The 11,187-nt window shown below is 47.7% G+C and overlaps 2 protein-coding genes across 3 annotated transcripts; one reads left to right on the top strand and one right to left on the bottom strand.

Annotated features, from left to right (window-relative positions):
- Window positions 1–579: 579 nt before the first annotated feature.
- On the bottom strand, window positions 580–4,067 carry LOC117854545 (monothiol glutaredoxin-S4, mitochondrial). Of its 2 annotated transcripts, XM_034736772.2 has the most exons (7): window positions 3,912–4,067; window positions 3,467–3,541; window positions 1,947–2,123; window positions 1,732–1,831; window positions 1,589–1,655; window positions 1,016–1,094; window positions 580–921 (listed from the first exon to the last, which is right to left on the bottom strand). In XM_034736772.2, the coding sequence occupies exons 1-7, from the start codon at window positions 4,053–4,055 to the stop codon at window positions 856–858; spliced, it is 708 nt and encodes a 235-aa protein (XP_034592663.1). In that variant the 5' UTR covers window positions 4,056–4,067; the 3' UTR covers window positions 580–855. The 2 variants fall into 2 exon arrangements, with proteins under 2 accessions (XP_034592663.1, XP_034592664.1); XM_034736773.2 differs by lacking the exon at window positions 3,467–3,541 and having other exon boundaries at window positions 3,912–4,060.
- Window positions 4,068–4,191: 124 nt separating this feature from the next.
- Window positions 4,192–10,500, top strand: LOC117854543 (protein kinase PINOID 2). The gene is made up of 3 exons (XM_034736770.2): window positions 4,192–4,320; window positions 6,699–8,939; window positions 9,421–10,500. Exons 2-3 carry the CDS (start codon window positions 8,263–8,265, stop codon window positions 10,328–10,330), a joined length of 1,587 nt encoding a protein of 528 aa, XP_034592661.1. The 5' UTR covers window positions 4,192–4,320; window positions 6,699–8,262; the 3' UTR covers window positions 10,331–10,500.
- The last annotated feature ends 687 nt before the right edge of the window (window positions 10,501–11,187 follow it).

Below are 11,187 nucleotides of genomic sequence, written 5' to 3'. Positions count from 1 at the left end.
AGTACGTGCGCAACATTTTTTTTGGAGAAACTCGTGTGCAACATTTCGATGCAGATCTGTTCTGGTAAAACAACGCAGCAAATTAATTAGGGTGGGATAAAGCAAACAGAGTTATTTTGCAGAAAAGAATGCACCCTTGGAGCGTACAAACATGTCACAGGCTGATTATACGTTTCGAACAGTCTGTTCAAAAGAAAAGCAACTTAAAGAGCCCTGGGCATCATCAAGCTCAAGCTAAGGCAGTCGGCACGATGCATCAAAGAACAGCATCGCGCAGTAGTATTTATTTATCGAGCATGACAACTTCCGTTACTCGTGGAGTTTAGCTTGTGTTGAGGGTCCAATTAGTTTGGAACGGATTCGATCCACGCGGATCGAGTGCATCTGCCCAAATCGAGTAAACTCTGCATGAGTGAGCTGGAGCCAGCGCAGGACGGGGTTGGCCGGTGTGGTGGGGGAGTGAATGGGGGAGTCCAGCGTGGCAGGGGAGTCCGGCACGATGCGGGAGGCCAGCGCGGTGGGGGATGAGGATGCCGTGATGGATGGATGGAAAAGAGGATGACAGATGAGCCCCGCAGCTGATAGGTGAAACCCGTTACTAACAGTGTTAAAATAGCATCCATCTTATCCTTCTCAACCCTTTCAACCAAACAAAAGATTGAAACGAACTCATCCCTCTCATCCAAACACGAGATGCCAACCCACAAAAGTGGGATGAATCCAACCCATTCCACTTATCCCAAAACAGCGAACACAAATTCGTATCCGAAGCCACTGACAGTGCGAGGAAAATCAACGTTGTCTGAGAAAGAACATCCAGTCTAAGAAATCTGCGTTGGAATACTATGGCTTGTTTCAAGACGAACCATTTTGTTCGCCTTTTGGTGCAATATCGCCAAGCAGATCCTTCAGTTCACCCTTCTGAACAAAATTGCAAAGAAAAAGTCGGTATTAGTTCCACGCTACCCAGAACATCCAGTAACTAAATTAAACCTGCCATGATGAGCTAACTTGCCTGGTGCATTGTGAGTATGATATCGGATCCCCCAACAAACTCTCCTTTGATAAATACTTGTGGAAATGTGGGCCAGTTACTGTAAAAAAAAGTAAATATTGAAATTTACCAAGTGCAAGCATTAACTGATTCTGGTATGGTTCTTCGAAAAAGTTAACTTATTGTGGCATAAGAACCAGCTGAATGATTCTAATTTATCCCATTTTCATACACCACAATTCAACAGGAAAAAAAGTGCGACTGAAACACGCGTCATAATATAGGACTGACTGTTCACAGATGCTACTCTACTGATTTATTTTGACATGAGGATATCCTGAACGAAACCAAATTCCATTGTCAACTAACAGAATCCATTTTGCTCATTCTGAAATTTCATTCTCTTTCCATTTATATTTTTCAGATATCATTATGTTGCTTGTTCTCTCTTGAGTCTTTAGGTTGAACTAAAACAACGTTTCCTTTACCAACACGGAGATAATCCATCCCAGATCAGTTCTATTTTCCTTTGAAGACACAAGCAGTTACCACATAACATCTAACAACACATAATATTATAGTAAGCCAACTTACCTGTATGCTTTAACACTCTCTTTGAGCTTAAGGTCTGACAAAATATCTCTAGCACTGATGGGGACACCTGCAATAGACAATATCCGACTTAAGAATTTAAAGAGCACATTGATTCAAAAAATCAGAACTCAGAGACAACTTACCATATTGCTGGAGGACCTTCACTGCCAATGCACTGAATCCGCACCTAGGAGCATCAGGATAACCCTTCATATAGATCAAGACAGGGTGCTCCTTGATATCCTGCCAAGGTGTTTATTGTGGGAACCACAGCTTCAGATTATGACTAGTTGTGTAAAATGTTAAATGAGTTGATCCAAATTGTTCCAAAAGCTCATTAGTAAAGCAGAATGTACACCTGAGCAACAATGTCATCAAAAGACATCTCTGAACTTTTGCTTGTTGGCTGAAAATCTTGATGCGTATCGGGATCAGCAGCTACTCGTGTTGTCATTGAGTCCCCATTTGCACTAGGAGCACCGCCAAGACCTGATGAGTAGTTCATAAACTGCTGGATAGCTGGTCGTGAAACAGCCTGCTCTTCCAGTTATCATGCAAAACAGAAAAGGACTCAAAATGAAAATCAGAAGGTAAAATCTAATAGAACATTAAGGGTCTGTTTGCTTTGCAACCAGACTGCGCCATAACGCAACTGCAGCCACGCCGCAAGTCTGGCGGATGAATCGTCCGCCAAACTTTTGGCGAGCTCTGGCAGCAAAATGAACGTAGATTCTACTACGGAAGTGCGGCACGCCAAATCTCTGGACGTAGACCAAACAGTCAGCTAAGTTAAGGCAGCACGCTGGAGTTATGGCGCAGCACGATGCGGACGCGAAGCAAACAGACCCTAAATATAACACGCACCTCAGTATGCTCCTTTTTAAATTGGGCAAAGTGATAAATTTCATAAAATGCACGACCCATATTCAGACAAAAGGTAAAAGTATACCCCTTGCCAAATTCTAGTGGTGTAAGGTTGGGGGTTCTTTATCAAGTAGGGCATAAGGAAGCTTAACTCTTACACTATACCGCAGGGGTACGAGTCCGGTGCAAAGGTTGAATAACTTCCTTTTTAGAAATGCAGGTGTAGAAACTAGAAATTGCTCGGTCAAAAAAAAAAGAAACTAGAAGTTCCTACCAGAGAATGATACTAGACCATAACCAACTTAAAAGTTAAGGTACCAATACCAAAGTACATCTAATGCCAAACCTAAAAAGGTTGTGGCTACATCCTGCTAATACATTTCTTTTCATTAGATGGAACATATAACACATTTACCTAGTGAAAACCATGAGGCAACACAAATGGAAATATATTCCAACTTATCCATGGAGACCACACGAATGTTAAACAGCACATTACATTGTCCAAATACATTATTACTATTGGCAACTAGGTGTATGTTGCAGGTGCACTAAAGTTCCAAAAACTAGTTGATCGATTGCCCATTAGAATCTAAGAATAAAACCAATGTGCTGGAAGTCCGAAAACTTTGCATCGAATATTAATCAACCACACATCAGAAACTCGGAATAGAGATAATTGCGCAAAAGTCAGCAATTCCAAACCCCTGATGCACTAGTACAACAGAAGGAAATAAGCGGAAACTAAGATCACCACAACTCAAACAATCTCCTTATAGTTTTGTTCAAAAAAAAAAAACTCACTATGGTAGAATTTAGTGACAAGAAATTTCATTATTTGGGTCTCAATTTGCAAGTCTTTCAACATTTGACACCCTAACTGCCTAACCCACATGTCATGTGAGCGTCAAATCTTGAAAGGCTCACGATTTGAGTCCCAACTAATTGACAGACAAAGATCACATTAAATTGTCAATGTCAAAGGAAGGGTACAAGAAGAGCCTTTAGCCTTACAGCTGCGCTCGATGCGCGGGACGATCTCATGAGTCCCCTTACGAGGGCGGTGGATACTAATCTCGCCATGGTATCCTGCAGAAGAAATATACGGCAACAAACACCGCGATTGAGCAAAATATCCACCAATTTAACCGAAAATCAACAACTAAACCCCAGCCAATAACAACGAACTCGCGCTACGCGAAGGGAACCGCTTGTGCGATAGAGCGAAATAGGCCCCAGACCCTAGAGAATGTCAAGAGAGTAGAGAGAATTATCGGCAGATAATTTGATCCGCCTGACAAGGAACCCCACACCCACCGTAGTGGTGAACTGGTGATGGTGCGCGGATTCTCCCGCCGTCGTCACACGACTCGACGACGCAAATTGAGGAAAAGGAGGCCTCCCCGGGGTCGGGTGCGAGAAGGAGACACGGGTGAAGTGTGCGAAGGAGGAGACTAACCGAGACGAAATCGACGGCGAGGAGGAGCCGGATGGGGGCGGCGCCGCCGGGGTCGGGAGACGGCGGCGAAGGAGAAGGGAAGGGAAGTCGATGAGAAGAACGAGCAGCGGAGCAGGCCCAATCGAACCTCATTTCCCCATTCATTCTCCTTGTAGCGGGCCGAACCAGATATGGCCCAGTTATTTAGTGAGTTAGGGATAGAAGCCCAGTTTGGGTCCAGAGACGGCCCATTTTTAACCCGCGGGACAGGAGGCCGAACTCGGAAGCTAACCGTCCTCCATTTCGGAGCGGCAGCGACGAGGTTTCTCCGGCGGTTTTATGCCGCCGCCGCCGCCGGCTGCGCCGACCGGTGATCAGATCTCGCAGCGGGCGTTTACTGTTGGCTTCCTTCCTCTTCAATCCCCGGGAGGTGCGTGCTCTTTGCTTGTTCAACCCCCCTTGGAACTGGTTGGAGTGGAGTAAGACGGTGTCGCTGCGGGCATCGCCTTCGCGTGTAATCTGGGCCAATGTGTAGGTGATTTGGTGCATCGGAGGTAGAGGATTAGTATGATGGTGCATCTTTGGGCGGCGAGACAGTGATCTGATTGTGTAAGGAAACTGCTCTTGAGTTGTCATATGAAGTGCGCAGTGTAGCGAAAGAGTGTGCTTGATTGTGTTGCATCTACAGTGTAGCGAAAGAGTAGTTCTTATTAACATGTCATAGTGGTATCACTGGTTTGCTAATGATCAAATATTGCACTTCCGGCACCGCTAGTTATTCTTAGATTATTATGCGTAGATTAGTCATTTGCCAAACAGAAAAGGTAAAAGATGCAGAATGGGGTAACTGGTTTGTATGTGCTTTGTATGCTGCTAGGCAACGAAGTGAAGCTTTACAGTACCTCTTATTCCCCATATACTTGGAGCATAAATCATATGTAACCATGAGGCAGGAGAATCTCTGTTTAGAATAGCAAAATCTTTGAACCTGCCACCACAAAACCATGAATGAGTTGGCATAGCAAGGTAGAGAGCTAGAAGAAAGATAGCCTTTAAGTTGTTCCTTATATACCTTGTAAAGGGTGCATAGGCCCACAGCTTTGTGGGTACTGTAAAAGAGGGTGTTTTGAGAAAAAAAAAACCTCTAAACAAGACCTTGTGTTAAGTGCTGGAATTTCTTGGAGCAACCTCATAAAATTATTCCAATGTAGCTATAAATGGGCAAGTACCCTACATTGACATTTCAAATTTCCTGGTAGTCCTACTGCCGATCTGAAATCCTTGCGTCCAGCCTATTCTTTTCAATTGATTCAGCATTTTTTTTTCTATACATGTTTCGTACTGAAAGAAGAATCCTAAAAATGTTTGTGAGTCTTAAGACCCTGCATTATTTTGTGCTTATGGATTACTACCTTTTCCTTCACATGTTCTACCTTTTCCATCACATTTCTTCTTAAGAACTAGAGTTTCAATCTATCAGTTATTCGCAATTCTACATTTATAATATTGTTTATCATCATGTATATACGTTAACAATATGTTCCATGTGGTAGCTACATATTTATTTTAGTTGGAAACCAAGCAAGTGTCCATAACTGCTTGTATTCACAGCATACTTTCTAGTTTCTACTTCTTTCTACTGTGGTCTGTGGACCACTGACTCAGACAAAGTCAGGAAACGTGCTGATAAGTTGTTGTTTATGGGTTGCAGTTTTGGCCCATGACAGAATGATTCTAACTGTTAAGTCTTTTTCTGCAGACGTATTGTTGCCTCACTAAAAACAAATTCTAGACACTGTTGACCTGGGACCATTTGTTCAAGCTGTCAGCATTAGTTTATCATACTTTTATTTCCGTTAATCATTTTCTATGTAAACAATTGTCCTTAGTATGGGGACCAGTTCCAACCGTACATTGACTCATGGATTACTAATACAGTTGAGTGGTACTCCCCCCATCCCAAATTACTATTCGTTTTGTCTTTTCTACATACGTAGCTTTTGCTATGGACCTACATGTATGCATGTCTAGATAGAAATGTCAAAATGAATAGTAATTTGGGACGGAGGGAGTAGTACACAAGCCACGATTAAATATATCATCCTCAGTGAGAGGTTTAAGCTATATCACGATCCTGTTGATTAGACAGCTCCTCTGATGAATATTCCCTTCTTCCTTCTATTATTGTCTTGTTACCTTTTTCTTGTGGAGTGTGGACCTGCATTGTGGCCACGCATTACTGCAGCTCTTCTGCAAGCAATGGTAAGGGTATCTGGTAACCTACAGTGTTGGAATGATTGCGGGAAACAAAACTTTTTCACCCTGATGAGGACGCTTTTTGAATTGGACTTGTTTGGCAATGATTCCATTGGGTTGTGCTTTACAGTAGGAGTCCTTTTCTCTTGTGTTTCCCAATGGTTTTCGTCCTCTAAAGTTAAAAAGTAGATGTGGCTCTAGAGAGTGATCCCCTGGCACACAATACTCCAGAATGTGATTACTCCTCGCATCCATGCTTAGCTGAATGGTAGCTAACAAGTTTACTTTTAGTTGTTTGATGTGATCGCATGATTTGCTTGATGTAATTGCATAAATTGCATTCTTTCATACATAAATGCTGATGCATATGCTTAAGTTGTGAGATCAATCGCCATTGTCTTATGTTTTCTTTATGGATGGAGCTTGTCTTTTTATATATAGTTTTCTTGACGATTTTAGCTATAGTTTCCCCTCACTTGGTCAGTTTTGCTCTTGCCCAGTTCTTTATTTACTGCATTGTAAGTTGTGAACATGGTGGTTTTTCCTATGCAGGTTGTCATTGATGACTGATGAGTTTGTTCTGGTATGTATCTGTGTTTTGGACCAGTAACAATCCATCTTATTATATTTCAAGAATCTACAGAAGGGGATCTCTAATTTAAATGCAGCAGAGGATCACACAGCCCTTTAAGCTTTAATGTTTGATGCATAGACATACATGATTACTCAGTTGCTAATTGCAAGTATCTATTTTTGGGCGAAAGACAGTTGTAAGTAACTATTGGCGGATAGCATCCACAAACTGCAAAAGGGGTCTGTCCAAACCGACCAGACATTGTGTTGGCCGGCAGATCTGCCATCAAGATTTGGTGTTCTCAGTGTTCCCACAATCCCAATTGGAGCTGCCCCAGCAACTTCTTCATGCTGCATTGTTTCTGCTATGTTTGTTGTGAGAGAACAGGCAGGATCGTACAATACATTGACCTGATACTGGGCGTATATATGACGTATGGCTGCTGTGCTGGTACTGGCAGAAGCAAAAAGGTTCCAGAAAGCATAGAAAATCCGAGGCAATTGGGCGTTAATGCTTGGTCCATGATATGCCTGACGAGAACTGAAACACTATTTCTCACTGCTAGCTTGACATGACAATTGAGCGGGCCTTTTCCTGGTCCTATGATGCCTGTATTCTTTGTTTTCATCTAATTGTTGTTTTGTCTTATGGTCCCGCAACTGTACATATGGCGAGTTACAATGCCCTGGGTGCCCAAATGTTTCACTTGCCCAATAGTGCCTTGCAAAAATGTCCTGCTGCAAGACTCAACACTAGTCATGGTTCAACATGGATTGTTGTTGGCACAAACAAGACTTGGCCTAATGCTATTGTATCCTTCCTGCTTCACGCGCAGAAGTGACCAGCCTGGGCAATGGCAACAGGAAGGCATGGCACAGATAGGTGGAAAGCTTGGGTGGTTGACGTGGCCACTAAATGGAATCACATGAACCCTTAAAGATATGTACCAAAAGAGGAAGAAAGGAGGAAGGAGTGGGAGGATAGCAGAGGAAGGAAAGGGTAAGCATCTTTTATATAATTTCAGCAGTTGTGAGGTGGCTGTGTTATTGCTTCTGCACGGGCGATGCATGTGTAACTTTCAACTGCAAAGCTTTAGCAGTTATCTTCTCTTCTTTAATCACAAAGCAGCCTACTGGCCGTTGGTTCTTCATGTGACCCATCCATCCAGGCATAAAGCAATGTCACCATGCTTGCACCTGCACTGCTACAAAGTTCATTGCACGATTCCAGTTTTCTTCTCTCTCGTTTTTCTTCAAAATATGCTTACCCATCTATACTTACTGCTTGGGTTTACTCTGGTGCAGTGCAGCTAGCTGCTTGAGGACACTGAACCAGGTAGTTTCCAACTAGCCTTGGGGGTCCAATGATGCAATGATTCTTGCCTATATAATTATCCATGCAAGTGGAGAAAAAGGTGAATCAACTCTGCTAGATCCTGGGGAATAGTTATATACTTAACAATAGATACTCTACAGGATAAAGCTGGCTTATGTGACTTTAAACCTTTTTAAACTTGCCATCCACACGACCACACATTAGCTCATGGCACCCTCAGTCCACAGCTGCTTATATAGTAACAGGGAGCTGGGAGGTAGAGAGGAGGTCCTAGCTTCTCTTTGGTTTCTCATTGCATTGCCTTGCTGCCTTAGAGCCTCAATGGCTACCATCAGAGAGGAGTCCGACTACGACAGCAGCCGGTCCTCGCTCACGGCGCCAGGCTCCCGCCGGAGCTGGATCAGTGACATTGGCAGCTCCAGCTCGGTCTCGGTGCGCTCCTTCGGCGGAGGCTGGGACACACCAGCCTCGTCATGCCGCCATAAGCCCCACAAGGCGAACCAGGCCGAGTGGGAGGCCATCAGGCGCGTCAGAGCTGCCGCTGGCCGCATCGGGCTGGAGCACTTCCGCCTGGTGCGGCGCCTGGGCAGCGGCGACCTCGGCAACGTCTACCTCTGCCAGCTGCGTGAACCCTGGTCGACGGGGTGCCTGTACGCCATGAAGGTGGTGGACAAGGACGCGCTGGCGTTCCGCAAGAAGCTGCGGCGGGCGGAGGTGGAGCGTGAGATCCTGCGCACGCTCGATCACCCCTTCCTGCCGACATTGTACGCTGACTTCGAGGCGTCGCACTACGCCTGCCTCGTCATGGAGTTCTGCCCCGGCGGCGACTTGCATGTGGCCCGGCAACGGCAGCCCGGGAGGCGGTTCAGCATCTCCTCGGCGAGGTATTATCCATTTACAAAACTCCCATGACTGCATGAGCATCTTTTCTCTCACATCTGTGGCTGAGGCACGGTAAGTAAAGTTCTGTTCCAGGGTCAAGCTAAGCTTTGTTTCAGCGTCACTTTTGTAAAAGCATAGCTCTTTAAGCTAGTGATCCTCTTTTCATGTGCATTGGTGCTAGCTTTCAGCAGGCTCTTTTTGTCTTGCCGTGTCAATCTTACCAAGCAGATCTGTTTGAACCACTAGGGCTTCATGTAAGCTAATGATTTGAGCTGCATGTATAGTGACATGTATGCTGATCCACTGTACGCACAATCAGGAGATATTTATCCTCTCCGAATCATTGTTGAATGCAATTTAAAGGCATGTTTATCTTCGTGCGAAAAGAAGAGAAGTATATTAATAACTTTGCTTATAGACTGTTGGTTTCGCGTGAACGTACGGCAGGTTATGTATCTCTGTCTGACAGTGAACTGATGGCAGGTTCTATGTGGCGGAGACGGTGCTGGCGCTGGAGTACCTGCACATGATGGGGGTGGTGTACAGGGACCTCAAGCCGGAGAACGTCCTGGTGCGCGGCGACGGCCACATCATGCTCTCGGACTTCGACCTCTCCCTCAAGTGCGACGTCGTGCCGAGGCTTCTCCGCCACAACAGCCACCCCCACAATGGCAGCGCCGCCGGGCGAGCGGACGCGGCCAAGCCGTCCTGCGTCCCGCCGATCCAGCCGGTGCTGTCGTGCCTCTTCAAGGGCGTGCACAAGTGCCAAGCAAAGGAGGAGGCCGCGCCGAGTCGTCCCGGCGGCGACGGCGAGACGTCGTCGGAGCCCGCCGCCGACACCACCAACCCGGAGGTGGTGGTGGAGCCGGTCTCGGCGCGGTCCAAGTCCTTCGTGGGCACGCACGAGTACCTGGCGCCGGAGGTGATCTCCGGGCAGGGCCACGGCAGCGCCGTCGACTGGTGGACGCTGGGGGTGTTCATGTACGAGATGATCTACGGGCGGACGCCGTTCAAGGGCGAGAGCAACGACAAGACCCTGGCCAACATCATCAAGCAGCCGCTGGCGTTCCCGCGGGTGGCGGCGGCGGCGAGCGGCAGAGAGTGGGACGAGCACCTCCGCGCGCAGGACCTCATGAGCCAGCTCCTGGCCAAGAACCCCAAGAAGCGGCTGGGCGGGTGCACGGGCTCCGCCGAGGTGAAGCGGCACCAGTTCTTCAAGGGCGTGAACTGGGCGCTCGTCAGGTCCGTCCGGCCGCCCGAGGTGCCCAAGCCGCCGCCGCCGGTGGCGCCAGCGGCCGCGGCGCAGAAGAAGAAGGTGATGATGATGAGCAGGAAGGAGCGGCAGGAGCCCTACAACCCCGTCCGGCCCGACGAACGCTTCGAGTACTTCTGAGCTGGCGTTCGATCTTGTCTGAAGGTCCATCGGCGGATCGATTAGTGAAAGTGTACATACAGTAGCGCGACAGGAGCACCAAGCTGTAGAAACCCGTGGCTGGCTGGCCAATAAAACCGCCTCCTCGACGCGGCTAGTTTGCAGGGGAAAATCGAGCGTTTCTTTGCTCAGGTTTGTGTGTTAGTTTCGTCGCTGCCAACATGATGGATTGATCGATTTTGTTGGAAGAATCCTGTCCCCGACCGTGCCAAGGGCCATGGATGTCACAAGAAAGCGTGTGCTTTTGCAGTACGAGGCATGCCGGGGGAGGGAGATCGAAGCGATCGAGCTGAAATCGCGGAGCGCGGCGGGCACGAGGGCACAGGCAGACATGAGATCGACATGCTAGCGCTAGCGCTAGCGCGGTGGCATCTGCGGGGGCGCGGACGGGAGCGGGTGGATGGAGCGGCGGCCAGGGGCGAGGAGGGGAGGAGGGGCCCCCCTGGGCGCCGTGCCGGTCGGCTCTCATGGCGCCCCCGCGCACGCGCGTTTTGTCCCGTTTCCCCGTGCGCCCGGCCGAGCCCCCACCACCTGGTCGCGCGCACTCGCCAACCACCACCATCCCCCTCCCCGATCGATGCAGCTTTGCCGGCTCGAACCGTCACGCACTCGCGCGTCTCGCTGTCGCTAGATGCGTTCCCTGCACTGCACCGCCATTCGTCGCAAAAGCCTCCCCGTCTGCTAGCGCGTTGGAAGAGAGAGTTTTGTTCTACGGCTAGCTCGATCTACCTGCCGAAAACGACGTACAGCCCCCGTACGTGCCAGTGTATGCCGGCCGTCATTGACATGTGGGGCCATCAGATGATGTGGCGCTGGAG

This window comes from Setaria viridis, chromosome 5, assembly GCF_005286985.2.
Source record: "Setaria viridis chromosome 5, Setaria_viridis_v4.0, whole genome shotgun sequence".
Classification (NCBI taxonomy): Eukaryota; Viridiplantae; Streptophyta; class Magnoliopsida; order Poales; family Poaceae; genus Setaria; species Setaria viridis.
The sequence above is the reverse complement of the archived record's forward strand: the minus strand, read 5'-3'. Positions and strand labels throughout refer to the sequence as shown.